The sequence below is a fragment of the Rhinolophus sinicus genome, linkage group LG07 (genome assembly GCF_036562045.2).
Source record: "Rhinolophus sinicus isolate RSC01 linkage group LG07, ASM3656204v1, whole genome shotgun sequence".
In the NCBI taxonomy this organism is placed as follows: domain Eukaryota; kingdom Metazoa; phylum Chordata; class Mammalia; order Chiroptera; family Rhinolophidae; genus Rhinolophus; species Rhinolophus sinicus.
This window is the reverse complement of record NC_133757.1, coordinates 26,635,577-26,659,104: the sequence shown is the minus strand read 5'-3', so window position 1 is coordinate 26,659,104 and position 23,528 is coordinate 26,635,577. Positions and strand designations below refer to the sequence as shown.

General features: G+C 34.7%; 1 protein-coding gene across 1 annotated transcript in view; it reads right to left on the bottom strand.

Annotated features, from left to right (window-relative positions):
* The window catches only part of TM9SF3 (transmembrane 9 superfamily member 3), a 57,297-nt gene that overhangs the window by 6,464 nt on the left and 27,305 nt on the right, over nucleotides 1-23,528 (bottom strand). Inside the window, exons 6-11 of the mRNA XM_019724781.2 lie at nucleotides 22,769-22,900; nucleotides 21,105-21,271; nucleotides 17,131-17,225; nucleotides 13,815-13,945; nucleotides 4,802-4,941; nucleotides 2,082-2,150 (exon numbers count right to left, since the gene is read on the bottom strand). Of these exons, the coding sequence (XP_019580340.1) occupies nucleotides 2,082-2,150; nucleotides 4,802-4,941; nucleotides 13,815-13,945; nucleotides 17,131-17,225; nucleotides 21,105-21,271; nucleotides 22,769-22,900 (734 nt within the window). The remainder of the gene's footprint in view (nucleotides 1-2,081; nucleotides 2,151-4,801; nucleotides 4,942-13,814; nucleotides 13,946-17,130; nucleotides 17,226-21,104; nucleotides 21,272-22,768; nucleotides 22,901-23,528) is intronic.

The window sequence follows — 23,528 nt, the reverse complement described above, 5'->3', positions numbered from 1 at the left end:
TTAGTTCACTTATTTGTCATTCGTTCTTTCAAGATACTTACAGAGCCCCTCGCACGTATCAGGGAAGTAGTGAGAATAGACTTGTGAAGACGACAAAGTCTCCACCCTCAAGGAGATTACTGTTTAGCAGGGAAACAGCAGTAAAGGGGCAATCGTGATGCACTGAATGGAACATGTGTGCTACCAACACACTTAAAAGTGGCATCTTACTGGCTTAGCTGGGTGGGGTTTGGTGGGTGGGGGTAGCTAGAAGAATGTTCCAGGCATAGAAACAGCAAAGGCAAAAGGTCACAAATAAGGGAATTCACTGTATTTTGAAAAACTCAAAGGTCAGTATGTCTAGAACTTCAAATGAAGGGGTGAGAGCTAAGAGATAAGATTAGAGAAGCGAACAGGGCCAGATCCTGTATTAGTAAGGCCCTTATCGGCCATGTTATGGAATTTGGACTTTACCTCAATGAAAACAAGGAGTCTCTATCAAAGAAGTGACATGATCAGACTGATACCTTAAATGGATCACTTCGGCTACCAAGGGGAGAATAAGCACAAGGGAGGTGAAAACAGGAGAGGTTAAAGATACAGCAGAAAGGCTATCTCATAGAACAGAATACTTGAGAAAGCAGGAAGAGATGTGATCCAGAAGGTACTGGGATGGGAGTAGGAGGGAAAACGTAGTCGGAGGTCAGGTCAGGGTGAGGACACAAAGCAGTATCAGACTGAAGTACACAAGTTCCTGAACTAGCTTTATTAGTCCGAGCGCTAGAGTGGCAGGCGCTCCAATCCCTCTCCAAGGTACTGACCAAGCCCACAGCGCACTAGCAGCTGGCAGGGTGAACACCAGGAGTTGGCCCAAATCTATGTCAGTTGTACTTGTTAGTGTAAAATTAAACGTCACATAAACCAATAAACATAAGAACAAAAAGGATGTGTGATTTCTATGAATATGATTTTGAATGCTTTGGAAAAACTCAGTCTAATGTGAGTTGCTTAAAAAAAAAAAGTTGTAAAATTAGGTGTGAGAGAGATGGCTGTAAAAGGCTGGGGGACAAATGTACAAATCTAGAATCATTCTGCAGTTAGAATGCTTCACACAGGTATTTATGCTCTTGCTCCACTTTAAAAAGGCTGCAAAACACTGAAGATGTTCTGAGTGTCAAAGGAAAAATGGCAGAAACATCATCTGGATATAAATCAAAGCAAAGACCCTGGCTTTATATTAAAAAAAAAAAAAATCAGTGAAGAATGTACCTTTAGTTGTTTTAAGTTAAAATAAAATGTTATGTATGTATCTTTTTTTATAATTCCCTTACATGATACAACTTTTTCAATTAACCAACTATCAGATCCAATTATGTCTGTTAAGGAGGCGTCCACTGTACAAGAGAGAATCAGCAGAGAGGCTGCTAGAAGGAAACACGTAAGGGAATCCTGAGCAGCTATGACTACTGGTATTTCGTGGGCAGGGGCCAGAGGTATATGACTGCAGTTCTTGAGAAAGATCCATACAAAGAACTGCCTTGCCTAAAATGCTAGAGCATTCCTGTCAAAGAACACTGAAATAGGTTGAGAAAAGAAAGGCTTACATTTTGCAGTGGTAACCAAGGATGCAGATGTGAAGTAACTGGACATACAGTGGCATACCTTCCGCCCCCCAAACACATCAAACACATTTCCCAGAACTCTTGCAAAACTCTATGGAAGGAGATTAGGAATGACTATGCATCCAGAATACTATGACTGGTAGGAAATGGTTTACCTCAAAATATTTTAAAAATACAATAAAACCAGTAATTCCTTATGTTATGCATGTGATCAAAGGTTGGTCTAGCATGCATGCTTTGATTTCTAAGATTTCCTGTTAGGTGAGAGAGGTCGAGAATATAATATAAAAAAGTATAAACTTCACCTGAATATTTGAGAACAGAGCAGAGAACTACTTTTGGATAGGTACACAGGTCCCTTTCTGGAAGCCATGGAATTAACAGATTAGCTGTTAGATGCTTTCCCATCTTACCCTAACTCCTACATTTTCCAATTACAATTAAATTCCTCAAAGCATACATAACATTGCCAAAACTTACATTTCAATAAAGATTGAGCCAAAAGGTAAAATTCCTCCCAGGCAAACAATAACTGCAGGCTCCATGAACCTGGAAAATATGAAAATTAACAGTAAACTTCTAGCATGGTTTTATGTTAGATAAATCCTGATAATAGAATGCAGATGCTTGGTATTTAAAAACAATCTAAAGAATAGAAACAAATCAGTAAAAAAAAACCCTAAACTCCAAAGAGATACAACACAGAGGTGGGACTTCAAATTAGTCCTAGAATATAGTCAAAATTCTTGCCACCATTAAAGGCCGAGATACGAACTTGGGGAACACAAATTTCTTGTCAAGGGCAGAACTGAAGGAAGACTCTAAGCATGTGTTCCTTTCTACACCTCAATAATTTCTAAGAACTTTAGACATTTACTTACAGAAAGCCACAAGGAAAGAAAATAAGTCGTGAGACCCCTATATGAAATAATGTTTCCCAAACTTTGGCCTTGCCATTTCTTTGCTCATTCTTTCATTGGTTAATTCATTTTCCTATGAATTATACAAGTAAGCAATTATGAATTCTGAGTTACAATGGAGCCAAAGAATGAAAAAAAATTCAAACCTCACTCATTCACTCAACAAACATTTCTTGCCTGCAACTGGTAATTCTCTACCTGTATGGCTTCTCTTGTCTCATACTTCCGCAACCATCAGCTCAAGTGTTCTCCCTATAAATCTTTCTCTAAGTCTCTCAGGAAGAGGAGAGTCCTAGCCCCATTCTCCACTGCCCTTTGAATATAACTCCATCATAGCACTTAGACACTATATTGCAACAGGCTAATTACATGCATATCACACCTCACTGGATATAAGCCCTGGCAGGCAGAAGCTATTCATCTAGGTGCCCAGTGCCCAGCACAGCGTCTGGCACATAAAAGGTACTATACTAATATCTCTTGAATGAACAAATTAAAAACCTGAGAGGAAAAATCAAAGAATTTGAGATATGGGGGAAAAAACTTAAAAATCACTTAATTTAGTCTTTGTTCCTCATTTTATAGAAAGTTAAGACCCACAGAGGTTAAAAATGCTCTGCCTAAGGTGACACAGTCAGTGAGAGCTAGATCTAATATCCAGATTTTGGTTCCCATGTGACTCTAGGAAGAAAATGAAGATACACACAAGCCTTCCTGCACCTAAATGTGACCTATGGTTGGAGGTCCTGGGTTGTCCCTTCCTCTCCTCCATTAACCCTAGTGATTTAGAGGAACTTTTGTGATTTCTGACTACATTCTTTGCCTTTAAACTTACCATCCACCCTCCCATCCCCATTATGAATGAATATCAGGATATCAACGGACCTTAACAATCTAATTTGAAAAAGATAATTGAGTTTAAAAAACTAAGAAAAATAGAACATGGACAACTTCTAAGACTAGAATAGATCTTTCTCCTTTAAACTATAGGGGCTATTTTATTCAGCCTCCAATTCTATAAATGTCTACATACCTCCAAGTCTACAAAAGACTGTTTGTTATAATAAGTACCTGAACATAAATTATATTTATAATGTGGTAAAATATCTAGGAACACAGACTTTTCAATATATCCCTTATTATGAATATGCAATCTACTGTATAGCTATTCTTATAAGATGGGAAATGTTATAAATATACAGTAAGATTGTTCTATTTTTGTCTGCTAGTAAGAATTAGGAAAACAAAGAATGAAGAATAGCATAAATCAATTTAATATTAAATGTAATATTATATAAATATATTCAATTCACTAATTTTAGAAGGCTAACTATATATACAAATATACATACACTGAGTTCACATTTTGAATTACAAGAATTAGAAATATAAACATATTAATGACATCTCATTTTATGTCCAAAATTTGAAAAACTACAAATCACCTCAAATTAAAAATCCATCAAGAATTATAATTTCAAAGATAACTGATCAAATGAACTGTAAACTATGTTTACACTATTGCAATAAAAGAACCTCTTCATCTGTTCAACAGAAATACTTGGTCAGGATTAAACTTGACTTATAGGAGGTCCTCAAGAACATAGTTGTGCACGAAATCTGACAGAAGATTAAGAACGGAAAACAGTAAGCTACAATTGATCTCAATCCTAATCCATCTCTCAAATGGTATGATATATATGGTTATAAATGTATCAGTATTATTTGGAATAATAAAATATCTGGAAAGAAAAATAAAATTATAAATGGGGGATTGGCAAACTTTTTCTGTAACGGTTTAGATAGTAAATACTTCAGGTTTTGCAAGTGATATAGTCTCTAATATAACTACTGAACTCTGATGCTGCATTGTCAAAGTAGTCATAGACAATATGTGAATGAATAGGTATGGCTGTGTTCCAATAAAACTTTTTTCTTAGAAAAACAGCAGCAGGTCAAATTTGGCCTGTAGGCTGCAGGTATGAAATTGTTGCAGCTTTAGTTCTCACCTACCTCTACACACTAGCATACTTATCAAAGCATTTGACTTATCTGTAAATGGCACCAATATTCAGAAACTAAAATAAGGATATAACTTATTACTATTTCTAACAATATAGGTTGAATGAAAAAGTAAAAGGACAAATTCTTAAGTTCAAACTTAAGACGGTCATTCTTATAAATACATGCCAATTCTAAAACTTACAAATACATAATAGCCTTAAGAACTTATTTATATATTATGAGAAACAATCACATAAGATTTAGCATTCTCTTTACCATTTTTTCTCCGGTATGGGACGAGGCACAGCATTGACACGACAAGGAAAGTTGGGCTGACCTGACAGATTTCGGCCAAGTATTGTACCAACAAGATTTAGAGGAAGAATAACAAAAAAACAGATGCAACAAACGGCCACCTGTAAATTAAATTAAAATGTGTGTAATTACTCAGAACAAGAACATTAATAAAAATAAATAAAAGGGACACTTAAAAATTTAAACACAATTTGATCACAAAAGAAAATGTTTAAGTTCAACATGGGTTAAAATTGTGCCAGATATACACTAATGAAAATAGGAAAAGAATGTGCTTTAAAATATTAGAATTGAACTAAATACAAGATGAAGTGTTTCCTATCTACTTTAGTTCCCCATTTTTCTTAATCTTCCTTACTGTCTCTGCTGTAGTCCTTTTTTCTCTTCTTTCACTTTTTGCTGCCATGCTTTTGACATATCTTTTATCTTCCCTCATAATCAACTTATTTACATGGCTATACTTTATTGAGCTCCTCATATGCACAAACAGCTTTACATACGTTATTTCACTATTTTACAGATGAAGAAAATGAGACTTAGAAAGGCTAAGTAACTTGCTGTGATCACACAGCTAGCAGGTAACAAGACTAAAATTCCAATTCAATCTGCCTGTCTCAAAGATCATGCTCGTTTCTATTCTACACTGCCTTAGGATTGTAACAATAGAAACATAGCTCTATTTATTATATATGTGTCATTACTAAAATAATATGAATATTTCTCTGCTTGTCGGTAATTGAAAGTCTGAAGTTATAGGCGAAGACCATGTTGAGATTCTGGAACCAAAGTGGTCAGTTAGGAAAGTATTTATTTTTGTGATTTTCTTCTTTATATAAATCTGGGTACACAAGGACACACACTCAAGCTCTTTTCCTGCCAGCACTTGGGTAAGATCGCTTCATTCTGAACTTCCGTAAAATGAAGTAGGACTAAATCATTTCTAAGATCTCTTTCAATGATAAATTTTGGGGTTCTAATAAACAGAAAGTAAAAGTGAGAGAAAAGTTGAATGAAAATTGGGAAGAAATTGAGAAGAATGAAGAGGTGTGGGGTAGAAATCCACAGTGATTACATGAGAAGAATTTCTTTGAAGTAATATTACTGAAAACTCTACATCTTCATTATATCCGTGTATGCGTGTGTTTAAACAAGCCAAAAGGTATCATCATCTTGCTTTCAGATAAAACTTGTATAAATGTATGATACGAGAGTTCTGCAATTACATTTTAAAGATCAAACTTAGGAACTCAAATTATTGGTGTTTAAAAATAACTCTCATTCTGTCTCTTGGGCCACTTCAGTACTATAATGGAAGAAATACTGGATTTGAAGTTAAAAACTTATTCTGTCTTCCTCATTTTCTTTGGATAAATACCCAGAAGTGGAATTGCCGGATCATATGGTAGTTCTATTTTTAAGTTCTAATTTAATTTATTGAGGGACCTCTATATTGTTTTCCATAGTGGCTAATGCTAGCATTTTCCTGAGACCAAAACCAGAAAAAAAAGACATAAGAAAACTGCAGATCATTGTCTCTCATAAATACAGATGCAAAAACAACAACAAATTTTAGCAAATGAAATTCAGCAATATATACAATGGATAACACATCATAATAAATTGAGGTTTATCAAAGTAATGTAAGATTGGTTAAGATTCAAAAATCAATCAATCAATGCAATTCACCACATTATCAAACAAAAAAAAGAAAAATCACAGATCATCTCAAAAGATGCAGATAAAGCCTTTGCAAGATCTGACCTCCATTCACAATACATAAAACTCAGCAAACTGGGATTAAAAGGAAACTTCATCAATTTGATGAAGGCCATCTACGAACAAACTACAGCTAACATTTTACTTGAGGACACAAGACTGATTGCTTTACTCCCAAGATCGGGAATAAGTCAAGGATGTATGCTCTCACCACTTCTATTCAACACTGTATGGAGGTTCTAGCCAGCGCAATAAGGCAAGAAAAAGAAACAAAAGGCATACAGATTAGGAAGACAGAAGTAAAAGTGTTTTCAATCATAGACAACATGATAATTTATATAAAAATCCTTAGGGATTTACAAAAAAGAAATTAGAATTACCGTATTTTACCAGGTATAATACACTCCCGTGTATAATGCACAACCACATTTTTGACCCATATTTGCAGGGAAAAAAATCTTTTAATTTTTTAATTCAAGTTTTTATTTGTTTATATTAGGTACCTGATTTTTGTATTATAAAGAAATTTTAGCATTTATCTACAAGAAATTTTATGTAACAAATAATTACAAAACACAAGAACAGATACAAGGTACAAGAAATTTTATGTACTGGTTTACGATATTTACACATCATAGAAGGCCAAGAACTTTTCGTCGTTGCAAGTTTGTAGTAAGTTCAACAAAACCGATTATTGAATTCCAGGGTATTATTCTACATATGGATATCATTATTGATTTCTAGGGTTATACTTTTAACTCATAAGCATAAATAAAAGAATTTAAAAATCTATATAGATACGGAATTAGTACTACCCATGTATAATGCATATCCTTATTTTTCCCTCACAAATTTGGGCAAAAAAGTGTGCATTATACATGGCAAAATACGGTAATCAGTGAGTTTAGCATAATTGCAGGATGCAAAACCAATATACAAAAATCAATTGTTTTTCTACACACTAGCAAAAACAATCAGAACTTGAAATTTAAAAAATACCATTTATAAAAAGCATAAAAATATGAAAACTTACAAGTCAACAAAAGATGTACAAAACCTAAACACTAAAATCTATAAAATGTTGCAGAGAAGTTGTGTTCATTAATCAAAAGACTCAATATTGTTAAGATATCAATTCTTCCCAAATTGATCTATAACTTCAATGCAATCCCAACAGGCTTTTTGTAGATACTAACTGACAAGCTGATTCTAAACTTTATGTGGAAATGCTAAGAACCTAAAAAAAGCCAAAACAACTTTGAAAAAGAACTGATTTTAAGACTTAACAATTATAAAGATACATTAATCAAAACAGTGTGATACTGGCATAAAAACAAAACAAATCAATCAATGAATCAGAACAGAAAATTCCAGAAATAAATCCACACATATATGATCAACTGATTATCAACAAAAGTGCTATGGCAATTAGGTAGAGAAAATGGTGACTAGCCATCAGCAAAACAAAACAAAACAAAACCCCGTGACCCTTAAGTCACATGATATACAAAATTAACCAAAAATGAATCACAGACCTATATTTGAGAGCTAAAACTAAAATTTTTAGAAGAAAACATGAGGAAAGATTACTGATCTTTGGTTTGGCAAAAGATTCCTTAAATAGGACAAAAAAGTATAAACTATATAAGAATCAATAAATCAGACCTCAAAATTAATAACTTGTTCTTCAAAAGACACTTTTAAGAGAATGAAAAGACACGCCACAAAATGGGAGAATATACTTGTAAAATATGTGTAAGACAAAGGATTTGCATCTATAATATATAAAGAACTCTTACCACTCAACAAGACAAGCTATTAAAATTTGGCAAAAGATTTTAACATTCATCAAAGAATATATATGGACGGCAAATAAGCACACAAAAATACCTTCGTTTTGATTAGTCAGTCATTAGGGAAATGCAGATTAAACCCACAATGAGACACCACTACATATCCACTAGAATGACTAAAATTAAAAAGACTGACCATATCAAGTGCTAGAGATGATGTGGAGTAACTGAAACTCATGTACAGTGTTAGTGGGAATGTAAAATGGCAAAACCACTTTAGAAAAATTTGGCAGTTTCTTGAAAAGTTAAAGTATGATCTGATAGTCATTCCACTATAGTTTTTTACCCAAGAGAACTGAAACATGTATATATCCACACAAAGAACTGTACATGAATACTCTTAGTAGGTTGATTTGTAATAGCCAAAAACGGAAACAATGCAAATGTGCATTACTGGGTAAATGGATGAACAAATTGTGGTACATCCATGCAATACTGCTGAACAACACAAAGGAACAAACTATTAATACATGCAACTACATCAATAAATCTTAAAATAATTTTCCAAGTGAAAAGAGACAAAAAGAACATACTGTTTGATTCTACTAATATGAAATTCTAGGTAATGCAAACTAATCTATAATGACAGAGAGCAGATTGGTGATTACAAGAATGGGGGAAGGAGGGAAGGAGGAGGAAAAAAGGGATGAATTCATTACAAAGGTATACGATGAAACTTCTGGACTTGATAAAGACCTTTCTTTTACGATTGTGGAGATGGTTTCCTAAGTATATACAGATATCAAATCTCATCAAATTGTACACTTTAAATATATACAGTTTAGCACATATTAAATTATACCTCAATTCATACAGACATAAAAAGGCAAAAACATTCTCCAAAGGCTGTCCAACGCTCTCTAACTCTCAGAATAAAGCCAGAATCCCTTTTGGCAGACGGGAAGAAAAGAAAAAAGACAAAAAACTCATCAACACCACCACCTGCACCACAACAAAGAAAATGTGATTTTTAAGTCAATTGCTACGTAAGAGTCCTGGTTTTTTGCTCTGTAAAATAGGAATGACACATAACTCTAGCTCTGCCTTTCTCTTTGGGTTCTCTAAAAACCACATAGGGGTTTCCAAAAGAAAGTGCTTTGTAAACTACAAAGTGCTATGCAAATGTATCTTTCATTATAATTCATCTTGTTAGATTTGTCACATCATTTCAGTCACTGAGATTGTTTTAGATACTGTCTTCATCATTCCATATTACTAGTTTCCTCCCTGGTCTCAAGTCCTTTTTCAATTTCATCATCAGATCACTATGCCTTTATGCAAAGTCATTAACAATTATTTGAATAGGTCAAAGTCAAGAACGTCTGTCCCATTCTACTAAAAGATAGTGACATATTATGGGTAATATCACTCCAATACTTTAATTCTATAATTATTTAGTTACACGTCCACCTCACTGTACTATTCCACTCACATTTCTCCATATTGCCCAACAAGATATAATACTTTACCTATACTTCTTTGTTCTTCCAGCCTACTAAAACCTACCAAAAAGGGGAAATGAAGTTGTTTTAGCATTTTTGCTTTAACAAATCCATAATGGCCCCTAATGTTTATTAATTTCTGTGATTTAAAAAATAAATTTTAGTAAAACATTCTAAAATCCTGTGCCTTAACATTCAGTTCACATTTGGTAATGTAGAACCCACTTTCTTCCCTACCTTCTGAAAAGTAAATTTGCCCATGTCCAGTTTCACAACACTTCTGCTCTCTAACAGTTATTTAGACATTACTTATCAGCATGAAATCTCAGTATCTGGTAAAAGATCATTTACAAGAGCAACAAAACTTCAGCTAAGGTAGCTGGGTGAGTCCTGGACAATCAATACCCTACCTTAGGCTACACTTCCCTCTATCAAGGATTATTTTCCTCATATCTCTCCTTGATTGAGGGGTATTTTATTTGATGAAAAATAAAAAAAGGAAGAATGGGATAGAGCCATTCTTCTTTTACTCTGTTACATCACTGATGACTTGCTATGAAAATATCTTTATACAATCTTTTTGTTTGCCTTAGCATTTGTTAACAGCCCAGGTTAGGTAATGGAGTTTTGCTTACACTATTTTTATAGATCTTTATTATTCTGTTACACTTGAGTATAGTGTACTCTTCTCACCACCTTTAAGAAATCACAAAATAGTGCCTACCCATCAATCTTGGTCTCCATTTTTTCCTTACTGTGGTAATTTCTGATCACATATCATGAGTTTCATTTTTTTGAGGTGTTCCAATTCTCATTTTCCCAGTTATGACCCAAAATTTGGGTCATGAGAGTATTTCCTTAAATATTTGTGAAATCTGATTTCCTAAAACCTAGGGCATATTTCTGATGACGTTCAAGATTCCCCTCCCATGCTGACACAGCCACTGAGATGACAAACACAACGCGGCTCACCCATGACCACGACCTGTTACTTCTTCATCAACCCACTGAGACACAAAAACCACAAGTATAAGTTAAGGATCTATCAGTGCATCTGAACTGAATGCTATTTAGAGTAGAAAGGCTATTTGTTTTTACACTAACTTGCCTCTGTGAGTTTTAAAACTCTGCAACTTGGTTCTTTGTCCCTTGAAAGCTATATAACATCACATTCAGAATCTGAGATTTACAGCCGACTAAAGAGTTCATGAGAAATTTCTTCAGAACATCTTGGCAAACTCTACCTCATTCCCAAGAAACTCTCTTATTTAGGTATTATACCCCAAAAGGATCAGAAACTTTTTCGGAATAATACCTAAATAATTCTTGAACAAATTTCCCCCACAAAAACAGTTTTACCTTCCCAGGATTAATCTAATTTCAAGTACGCTCTCCCCCATTCTCTATAGCACCTCTGCTAGAATAACCCAACTTCAGGAACAACAGGTATGTTCATCTTTGACCCCACATTTCATTTAAAGGCTCTCTTACATCTTCTTGTAATTCCCTCTCGACTCTAGGCACCACGCCTTAAAACTGGGGTACTAGACTCTCTCAGATTATCACCACCACCCTCTACCTATGTTTCTGTTATCTTTATTAACTTGCTAAAATTGACTATTGTTCAACAAGTTTAATGTGACATGAATTTAATGGCCTTCATGTAAAATTAGGTACTTTTAAGCAGAGAATTTGGGGTCTTAAGACAAACCTTACCCACTTTCAATCTTATCTTGCGCTAATCCTGGTGATAGTAGCAGTGTTCTGACAAAACTCCAGATCCCAAGCAGGCAAAACCCCTACTGTTCTGGCGTCTCCATAGTACAAGGCAGAAGCCTGAAGTCATTTTTACTAAGGTTGGAGTAATTCCTCAGCTGTGGAATCGCTAAGAAAACAAAGAACTAGAGCCAAGATCTCCCAGAGAAAAGGGCTCAACATCCAAGAGATCAAAAAAATGGAAAGAGATAAGGTCTGGGGAAGGGCACATGGAATGGTGTGAAGACAATGATTTTCAAATTAGGTATTCAGTTAAGTAGGGGCACCCAGTTTCTCAGATACATATGATTTGGGAGCTTTTCAGTTGCCAGATTCATCCCCAGATACTGGGAATTAGAATCAAACAAACACTAGTAACTGAGTTTAGAGCAGGACAGGTAAACTGGCTTGGGATGAAGCCCGGGGCACTGAAATTTTTTAAATTCCCAAGTGGTTCTAATGTGTACACAGGGTTGAGAACCATGATATTTATGAAAATATATAACCATTTCCTCCATAATGTCAAAAAGACAAACAACTGAAAATACCTATTTAAGTCGTGAAAACGCTTAACGAATAGGTATGTCCAACATTTACCTCAAGTTCTTAAATTTCATGTTCTAAATAAGTTTTTGATACTCTTAAAAGGAGAAATAAAAAGTTAGACCACACACTTGATTAAAACTTGAGGCCAATAGAATGCCCTTCGCTCAGCATTCCTTCATTTCAAATTAGAATACAAATTTAGAACATGATATTGTAGGAGACTGCTAAGCACCAACAGCCGGTCTTTCATACACCAAAGATCAATTTTATAAACCTCCTCTGCCCAGCATAGAGTTTGATACTGTATTCTGATAATCAGTAGTTTTAAAATTATCTAAAGGCAAATTACATTGCGTATTAATATTTAAAACCCCATTTACAAAGTGGTAAAATTTACAATTTTAATGAAACAAAGCAACTCTAATTTTCACCTCATCAAATTCAAAAATTTGAGGAAAATTATAACTTAATCAGAATTTTAATGTTCAAAGCACTAAGAAAGTAATTTAGCAGGTCATCTTTAAGAAGTAATCTAACTCCCCACATATACTTTCTGATGGCCTGGAACTACTATGAAGCAAATTCTTTTCTAGTTCTGAATATAATTAATTATTTTAACCTTTCCTACCCATTATCACTTACTATGGCTTCCAAAAAAGAAAAAACTATTTTTCAATTTTGAAGCAATTTTCAAAAACATTCCAAACTAAAAAGTGTTAAAGACTTAGTAAAAATATATATGCAAATGTGTCTTTGAAAAACCTGGCCTAGACTGTAAAACAACCAAAATCATCTGGAATTTCTCTGACTCCCATATAATAGAAAGAAAACAAAATAAGATTAAAATTCATAAAGAGATATGGTTTCCAGCTGCATTTCTGCCATTAACTATCTGCATAACCTTGGCCAAGTTATTTATTTAGCCTTTCTGAAAAGCAGTAACCACCCTGCAACTTGTATACTAGTATGTGTGTGTGCACAAGTGTACATTAAGGCTAAAGTCTACTCTAGGTCTAAAATTCTGGTTCTAGTAAAAAGGTAACAAGAGGAAGAATTTGGAAACTATGGATTAAATCTGTAAAGCAATGGTATATCTGTGTTTCAGTTTTAATATATTTAAATAACCCAAAACATTTCAAAGTCTGTGACTACAGGTAAAATATGTGAAAGGACTTCAATATCTACAGCAACATATATTAGCAATATTAATAAATGCTTAAAGAGGTTCTAAAAATAGTACATGGTTCCTGAAAAAAAAACCAAATGTGTTATGGAGAAGCTTCACTTCCAACCAATGGCACTCTTGTATCACTTTAAAATATCCATGTTTCTTGGTGTGTCATTATACTTTCTCTAAAATATATTCACCAGTTTCACCCATCTCTGATAAAAAGTATAGTGTTTTCTTCTGTCCTACTTAAAAGCTGGACTTGCACTTTACTGGCTCACAGAATCAAGGAAAAAAGGGCAACTGTAGGTTTAAACTTAACCAAAATTATATGAAGACTAACAAGAACTTTCTTCTTCACCTTACTTTCCAGGACGGTAGAGACTGGCTGCAATTATCAAAACTCTTAATAAAAAGTACTTTGGAGAAATAGCAGGCCTCATATTAGAATGCTTATACTTTTTCAGTTTAAAAGTAAGATTCAAGCAACTTACCATTGTCCCAAAAGGAATGGCTCTTGATGCGTGGTAATAAATGGCTATAAAATTGATGAAGAAGGCAGTGCCACACACCATAGCTGGGATAAGGAATGCCCCAATAAACATCTGCTTTATCCATCTCCTTCCTGGAAGAGAAGGGAAACTATGAAAGTCAGAGAGATAGACAGACAGGTATATATTAATGTTTCAAAGTTGATTATTTAGTACCAAACTATTTAAAATTTAACATAAATAACTTGAAATCTGATAACCTAATAACTATTTCAAAATGATAGAGAAAGACCAGCCAGCTATTCAAGTATGTCTAATGGAAACATAGCTTTTGAAGTGGGTGTACTGGAAAAGAGCAATGAACTACAGATGTTCTGTCCTGATTCTGCCACTAAACTGCCGGGGACTTTGGTAAGCCACTCAATCTTTCTGAGCTACAAGCTGGCCTAGCCAGGTGTTTTCAAACTATTGCTTGGAGTTCTGGAGCTTCTTGGAGGTGTCCATAAAGTCACTGGTGAAGGAAGAGCTCAGGTCCCTTAGCCCTGTTTCAACCATTACAAGTCCATTTTCAAGTTTTACACATTGGAGTTTCATGTAAGTTTCGGTTGAAAAGAGGGTAACACTGCTTTAAAAAAAAAGTTTAAAAAAAAAAAAGTTTCTGGGTTAAATGGTCCCTAAATTTACTCTTAGTTCTCCAATTGTAATTATAAATACATATTTACATTTATTTCGCTGTTTCAAAAGGAAAAAAACAGAGTATGTTCTACAAGGTCTTTTCTACAGCAATTAGAACTACAGATTTACAAGTTTTACTAGTTCTTTGCAGCTCTTTATATTGCCAAAATTCTATATAGTGAGCACTTATTATTGAAATAATCAAGGGAAGGCATTTCTTAAATTATGTAATTGAAAGTTTTAAATCATGTTCACAGTGGCCAGGAGAGCACCAAGGAGCTGTTTCCAACACAGCAGAGAACACAAGCCAAATGCATCACCAGGAAGCATGTCCACACCGCTTAGGAACAGACTATAAAGATTTAACACAGGATCACCATTAAAATTCAACCCACAAGCATAAGCAATAGGGACCCAAACACAAAGTGCTACAGGAAAAACAAGCGATAACACTTCGTTTTCTTTGTTTTTCTATAGAAAGCTCTTTTAAAATATCTGTCTCATAATATTACTACCCCCAAATCTTGACATTTCTCCAGAAAAACTCCCTGATTCTGAACTTTCCGCTTTACTTAATTTCTCTCTCAGGTAAGTTTCAAGAACCCCCTCCTTTCCAAACTAATACCCAGAATTTGAACAACACAAAAAGGTGCCCACTAATTAAAGTATGTGTTATTCCTCTATTTAATTCTAACTCTTTGCTAGCACTCTCTTTCCCTGCACTTTCTATTATCTTCTCAAATTCAGGTAAATATTAGTAATTTCTATATTCAACTCTATTTCTCCCTTTCCCTCCAACAGTCAAACAGAATCCCCCGCACATTGCACTGGGTACAACCAGTCGCCCAATGTGCACTGCTGTGCTTCCTACTCCTCACACCCTTGGCGACTCAGTGTCACGTTCCAGGCTCCGCGCCTTCAAGTTGGGTCTGGAGCATCAGCTGGTGCGCTGGGGGCCACTGTGAAGACCCTGAGATTCACTAGATTTCAAATCCTGAGATAACTGAAAAATTTTTGCTTCTCTGGGTTGACCTCTATATTAGCCTGGTTTTTAGGGATCGTTCAGACAAAACACAAGGACACGATCAGACCTCCTCAGAGCACTGTCAGTCAGGCAATAGCCTTTAGCTCATCCTCGGTAAGACTTGATACTCCTAGGTGCTTCAGTCTGAACTCTGTCAGCTTTCAAGCATAAGTAAAGTTTAGCTGGGTGTTCTTAACTTGCAATCAGACAAAAAGCAAATTTATGTCCAGTAGGAATAAATTTCTTGTTTAAATAAATCTATTTCTGCTGTGGACTTTTCTGAGGATCATAAACTGTAAAATTCTCATCCTAAATAGTTTCCAGGTCAAATTCAAAGAAGTTGCCTTAGGCAGCCTTATTTCCTTAGCATGGTAATCCTGTGCCATAAGACTTGTTTCTCCATATCTGGAAGTGGAAAGTAGAGACTGATCACCTAACTAAAAGAGTCAGGCAATCCAAAGAATTACCTATATTGAAGGTACAGACCTTGTTAAGTCTAGTAGGACCATTATGGAACCAGGATATCCTGGGGGCATTTTAAATGATCCTATGCTCTAAGCTCCTATAACCTGTAAGCCTAACCTAGTAAAAGAAGACAGGATCTCCTAATGCTGACACTGCTTTTTATGGGCTGAGAAAATCACATTAAGAAGTCTTTATCCTTAGGAATGTAATTTTAAGGTCTTTCAACAACCCTTCATTCATAACCTGAAATATGCAAATCTACTATCAGCACTTTTCTGACCCTAGACAATTACAGGGAAAACAAAGACCGCCAATACCCTTGAATGCCATCACAGAAAGCAACACCAAGAAGTATCCTTGCAACATCCATGCATCCCCCATCATTTCCAAGTCACCAGAGTAAATAAGGGGGTATTTAAAATGAAGTGCTATTATTAAAAGATTATGACACAGAATAACAGACATTTTTGTGCAGGGTCCTTCAATAAATATTTAAGAGTCAACAGAAATAAACAGCTCCCCTTCCTATTCTCCTTCCACTGTCTAGACCAGGGGTGTCCAAACTTTTTTCAATGTTTTTCACCAAGGGCCATATGCGGTAAAATACGCAGTTGGGCCACTCACTCGAGGTGACGTACGTATTGCCTCACCTGGTTTATTTAAGTAAACTAAATATATTTTTGGAATTTGCTGCGGGCCAATTCAAAGTGGATCGTGGGCTGCAGTTGGCCTGAGGGCCATAGTTTGGACACCCCTGGTCTAGACACTTTATCCATAAGCCATAAAACATTATATGGCTTTATAACCAACTATAAAGCTAAACACTCTATGTGGAGGCCTCCCATGGAGCACATCCAGGAAGGTAGGCATCTCAAAGCCAAACAGTATCAATAACTTAAATATACTCTTTCCTACATGTTCCTCAGGGCTAAATCACAGTGGACAATAGAGATAATCTATTAATTATTCACAAAATAAAATGCAAGGGACTCCATAAAAGCAAGATAGAACACATAACAGGTTTAGCGGAGATTACGTGAAATTGGGTAACAATGGATTTTATAATGGCTGTACTGCCCATTTTAAATTCCAAATACCTCACAGTAAAATATTAGCATCTATAATTAAAATACAAAACAGTAACTCATACGTCACCTCCTTGTCTAGCATACAGACTTCCTCCAAAATAACCATTCACTGGAGATGTAGCAGCATAGACAAATATGGCTGTACTGAGCATTGACCCTCTCCTAAAAGGTGAAAACACATATAAGATAAATCAAAACCAACAATTTAAAGAACACATCATATAGTTTATTACATTAACATCACTTTAATTTCAAAGGGAAACTTAACAGGAACACAAACATATCACTGGACTACAAAGGACCTCAAAAAGTTGCCTAGTAAATGAATTTCCAGTTAAAATTGCACTTAAATAATACAGGCTGATCCTAATTTTTTTAAATCTGCAGTTCAATTTCATAATGTATTCTAAACAAATATTTCACATTTCTTTGGCAAAAATATTAGAAGGGCAATAAAACTATTTTGCAACCCTGTGAACCAATCACATCATATGGAAAAGATATTCCTCTATTAAGAAAAATAATTAGAATATTCCTCTTTATAATTTTATTTAACTGCTTAAGATTATTGCCTGCTGATAGAAATATAACCTAAGTAGTATAAACATATTAGTGCTATTACTTTAAATGGTATAACACTGAGACTATTCCTATTTAGTTTCCCTTTTACTGTCAAAATGATTTTTTAAAAATCCACAGATCCAGGGGTGGCCCTTTAGCTCAGTTGGTTAGAGCGTGGTGCTGATACCACCAAGGTTGCCAGTTCAGTCCCCACATGGGCCACTGTGAGCTGCACCCTCCTTTAAAAAAAACAAAAACCCACAGGTCCACAAATCAAAATTAACTCATATCAACAATATCTAACCTCTTCTTGCAATAGCTAGGGAATTCAACCAACCCTCCTGTTGAATAAAACTTAAATTTTAAAAAAAAGAAACTTAGATTAAAAATTTTAAATGCCTAACTGCAAAAAGAAGTATTAAAATGATAAATGACAGTATAATTTACCATAATATAGAAATGTACTTAACCCACTAACAATAAAGACAGTTTCTAAAACTCACAACTACAAAGGTAAAATAAGTTCTATATATAGAAAAGAGGTTCTATCTATTGATAGAACATATAACTATGTTAGTTTGAGATAAAGAATATTCTTTTAAAGAGAATTTACAAAAACATCACACTAATGTGTACACTAGGAGGATATATAATTTTCATAAATTAACTACCTTCTGGGTAGTAATTATTATATTCCACTGTTCACCTATATATTATAAAATACAAAAACATAGTATAGATTTGCAATATGTAGCACTCCTCTGCCCAAACACTTAAGCTCATTTTCATAAAGTGGATGTGTAATAGTTAAAACATTGGGAGTATCTAAGAATGTCATTCCCATGTTTAAAAGATCATAGGTTTCAAAGTTAATCAGTTTAAAACATCACATTCGTTTTTTCAAGAACCCAGTTAAACAATGTTAAGTACTAATTCCTTCCAGACTATCATTAACAAATTCAACCCATTTTCTGTTTACAACTGGGTGTATGAGGCTGACATAGTCCTAACAATGCTAAACACTGAAAGGCTGCGTTAGTGAAGACTAGTCTAATACCAGCCCGCCGTCTTAGTGTTAGCAGAGGGTTCAAAAATGCTCATGTGACTGAAAGCTCAAAATGACTACCAGGAATTTAAGCTCACCGTCCCAAGAGACACATCTCCTAAATGGAAGTGCGTATCAGATACAGTTTTAAACATCAGACATACACTTTACCTCTTTGTTCATAAATATTCTATGGGCATTTTGCACCCAAAATAGACCCTTCTCATCTACACTGAAAATCAGCTAAAGTAGGGAACTGTCCTCTTTGTTCATCTGTCCAAGACTGAAGGGGGAACATCTAAAGAGCTGCTTTGCCTACACTTATCACCTCACCACTCCACCGACACTTTCAGGGCAGTGGCAGCGGCGGAATTTCAGCAGCCTTCCCCATACCGTCTCCGACACTAGGCCTCCTCAGGAGTTGCCGTCACACACCCGGGGACCACACCAGTGCTGATCCTCTACCTACTAAATATCTTTTTCTTCTGTGATTGCTATGGTGATCATCGAGGCAAAGTAATTCTCACGCTATATTATCTGCTTTTGATCCTTTAGAATCATTCCTGCTCTGCAGAACTCTTACAAATTTTATGTGCAAGTTTTTCATGTTCTCCTTTGTAATTTTAGTGTTTCTGTTTTCATTTCCATAGCACAGCAAATTAAGAGAGAAGTTCTGAAGTAAGAGTACCCAGGGTCAAAACTAGGCTTACTCATACCTCTTACTAATAGCTGTGTGATCTCAAATTATTCCACCTTTCTGAGATTTACTTTTCTCACATGTAGAATGAAAATAATAATAGTGTCCTCACAGGGCTGATGTAAGAATTAAAGGAGCGAATGTGCATAAAGCACCTAACATGGAACCTCAATGTTAGTCACTTTGACATAATAATATAGCTTTAGCAATTATCATATAAGTAATTAAGTATGTTCCCTTCAAACAATCACAACATAGAACCATTGATAGTAATAAGAGACTAAAATAACAATGCATGTCTTGCCTGCTAACACCATCTATTAGATAGGGTTTCTTATTTCTACATAAGCAGAAGAATTTCCGCATTAAAAAATGAATTTCCCAAACTGTACCACTAACATTTGACAAGGAACAAAGCAAAAACTTGGTTTCTAGGAGAGGTTACCCACCAGTCGCTCCTAAGACTGTAACTGTATAGTCAGTGTCAATTTAGTGGTGATGAATTTAATCCAGGAAAGCATGATTTCTTGGTAGATCTGAAATGCTTTTCTTGTATTTGGGATTTAGTTCATCTAAAATATGAACTGCCCACCATAACACTGAAGTTTAGGTTTGGGTCAATTATTTTAAAGCTTATATGGAAAATAAACTGCAAAGGTTATATTAGGGAATACAACAGAAACTACAGAGAAATATCTTTGTTGATTAATACACATTCACTTAAGTTCAACATTGACTGAGTACTTTCCACACACAAAGTTCTTTAAGCAGGTACTTTGAGAATTCAAAAGTAAATTAATACCTAGTCCTTGTTAAGAGCTTATTGTCTGGTGGAATAAACAGCAATGTAGTATAGTTAAAGTTAATATACAACTAAAGAACCATTCTTGGGCAACAATTTATTGCTTGTCCACCAAATGACAGATATATGTAAGAAAGAATACATTATGAACTGAAATAGAGGTATGAAATATAACTGGAGACAAGTGTCATTCTGACTGCGGACTTCATGGGACAGCATCTGAAGTGCCTGAATTATAATCTCTGCCACTCAGGCTCAGAGTGTGTTTGCTTCATTGAGGTTGTGGTTCTCCAAGCAGAAGGTTATAGGACCCTTCAACAGGGACTTGAGATCTTTGTAAATGTACAATTTCTTATGATACAAAAACGTCAAATCAAGAATTTCTTGCAACTAGTTTTGTCCACAAAGAATAAAATGTACCAGAAACCAAGTAAAGCAGGATAAGTCATCCAATTATTTTTCTAACTTCATGTACCTTCTTCACCACTCTTTTTACTATTATTTACCCTGCTTTCTTCTGTTCTAGAGTCTTCCAGTTTTGGAAGTAAATATGAAGTACTAATTTAGCAACTGTGAAAGCCACGTGCTTCTTATGAAGATCTAATTGGATCTTCGGCTTTCCAAAAAATGCCTATTCACTTTGTCAAATAGCTCTGAACTGTAAGTAACTCTGCTCATACTTCTAATGGAACATAACCTTTATAATCAACCAAAAAGTTCAGTAAGGCTAGTTAAGTTTCAGCAGGTAACAGAAAAATATATTTATACCTGAAGATTACTGTTCATTATTTAATCTGTCTGCAATAATGATATTTATGCTATTTAAATTCTAAGGTAATTGAAATAAGCATCTATTTAATTAAGATTAACTTCAAAGGTGCCAATGATTAAAACTATTCAAGAACAAGAAAAAAGTAATAAAATATAAGCACTTACTCTGTATATAAATCTTCTATCATTGCAACAATAATAACAATGAAAGACACAGCAAATATCTGACATCCAGAACCAATGAGAGAGGAAAATATTAGTGGGTGACTTGATGGTCTAAACACATCTCCATGCACCTGCTTCCATCCATACTCATCTCCTAGGTCTCTGTCCTATATATATATATATGTAGAGAGAAGAGAAAATAATTCAGAATGAAATTAAAATACAGAAAATAGGTGAAAAATTATAATCACAGTTTAAGTTTCCTGCCTCCAAACTCATAGCTATTTAAAAGGGTTCAAAATATCGAGAAAAGACAGTTTCAATTTAAAATAATCACTACATTAAATAACTTTTATTGAGGCCCAGGAAGTAGCTCTGAGTTGTGCTCAGAAAATCTCAAAGAATGAAAAAGAAAATGGTCTAGGAGCAAAAAGAAATGGTCAAATTGGGGGAACAGCACACAGACTGTCTTAACATTGCTTTCACTCTACTCTTGCCATTTATGTCATGACTGTGATCATATATGACCAGGGCCAGGAGGAGAAGAGTATGCAAACCAGTACTAGATGCCCTAACAATGCAGACATGTCCTTCATAGCCTGGAATCGAAGAAAGCACATGGGGAAAACATCAGACCATTAAATAACAGTATTTCTTAATAAGTAGTATTTTTTAAAAGGGATTCAATTTTTCCTTTTCAACCTAAGTAAGCGAGTATCTAAAACAGTGTTTCTTAATAAATATCAGTCCCTCAAGATAACCTAATTTTTTGGAGGAAGATTCTGGTCAGATATGTTTGAGAAGCACCAAATATTTTATCTGCTCTCTAATACTTCACAATATACATTAGCATATTAAAATTTAAATCCATTTAACTGTTCTCCAAACTTATTTAATGATGGAGCATATCTATCGTGTTTCCCTGAAAGTAAGACCTAGCCGGACAATCAGCTCTAATGCGTCTTTTGCAGCAAAAATTAATATAAGACCCGGTCTTATTTTTCTAATTATAGTACAATAAGACCGGGTCTTATAAGATCTGGTTTTGTGTAAGACCGGGTCTTATATTAAGTTTTGCTCCAAAAGACTCATTAGAGCTGATTGTCCGGCTAGGTCTTATTTTCAGGGAAACACAATGCATAAAATAGCCTTAAACATTCTACAGAACATGTTTTTTGCAACATTGTTCTACAATTCAGTAAAAGAATTTATAAAACAAGCCCCCTTGCCCTGAACCTATTAAACTAAATGTAAACTAACCTTTCTACCCACTCCCTGATGCAATATTTAACACTATTAGAAAAATCCAACACAGGTCTACAAATTCATAGCTGCAATTTCGAAATCACAAGCTTTGAAAACTGAAAGTTTGTTTCGTAAGTTTAACATATCCTAATTTTGTGGCAAAAATTTGGACTGAACTAACATGAGGTTATTTATACTGTTTATTTATCCCACTTAGAGTGAATGTTCACGTTTTGCTGGGAAAAAAAAATTAATAGATTTGATTAGAGACCCCTCCGAGAGTTTTACACCTTTCTAAAACCTGAAAATTCTGAATTCTGAAACTCATCTGACCTCAAGATTATGGCTCTCTACTCCAACATACAAAATAACACTGAATTAAATTGTTTTTATCAATACAATATAAAATATTTGCTCACCATGTCATCCATTTCTTCTTCTTTACTGTACCGGGCATAATCTTTTCTTAAAGTTCTCATTAAAATCATCGAAACTAAGCCCACCAAGAAGATAACCATCATGAATGAGTTGAAAATTGAAAACCAATGAATCTAAAATAACAGAAAATATCAGTTTTATTTTGACTACATGAAATATCAGTCACAAATATAAGTCAAAATTCATGTTCCATGATGACAATGGGAATGTTAATGCAAACAAAAAAACCAATCTTTTAAAATTTTTACATAAAAATCCAAACTTAAGACACTGAGGATGAGTATTCTCTATACAGAGATTGGCTTTCTTCACAGTAAGCTTCAGCTGCCCTAAAAACACATTATTTACATAGATTTTCACAATCAAATTTATTATACAAATAAAGTACAATTTGGCCACATGGCATATGCTAGTCAGCATTATAGAGAAAGAACATGAGCTTTAAAGTCACACAGGCCTGGGTTTTAGTCGGGGCTCTGTCGCTTTCTAGCTATGTGACCCCAGTTTTCCTATATCAAAAAAAAAAAAGAAGAAATAATACTATCTTGTGATTTGTATGATTTAATAACATATATAAAAAATATGGCACTGTGTCTGGCACAGAGCAGTAAATACTCAATAAATGTTAGTTCCCTTCCCTCCAAACTGAACAACCTGAAAATCTTAAAACACCAAAACTAACCCATCACACCTGGCTGCCGTGGACTCAAGCCACCTTCCTGAATGACTTGCTTACAGTTC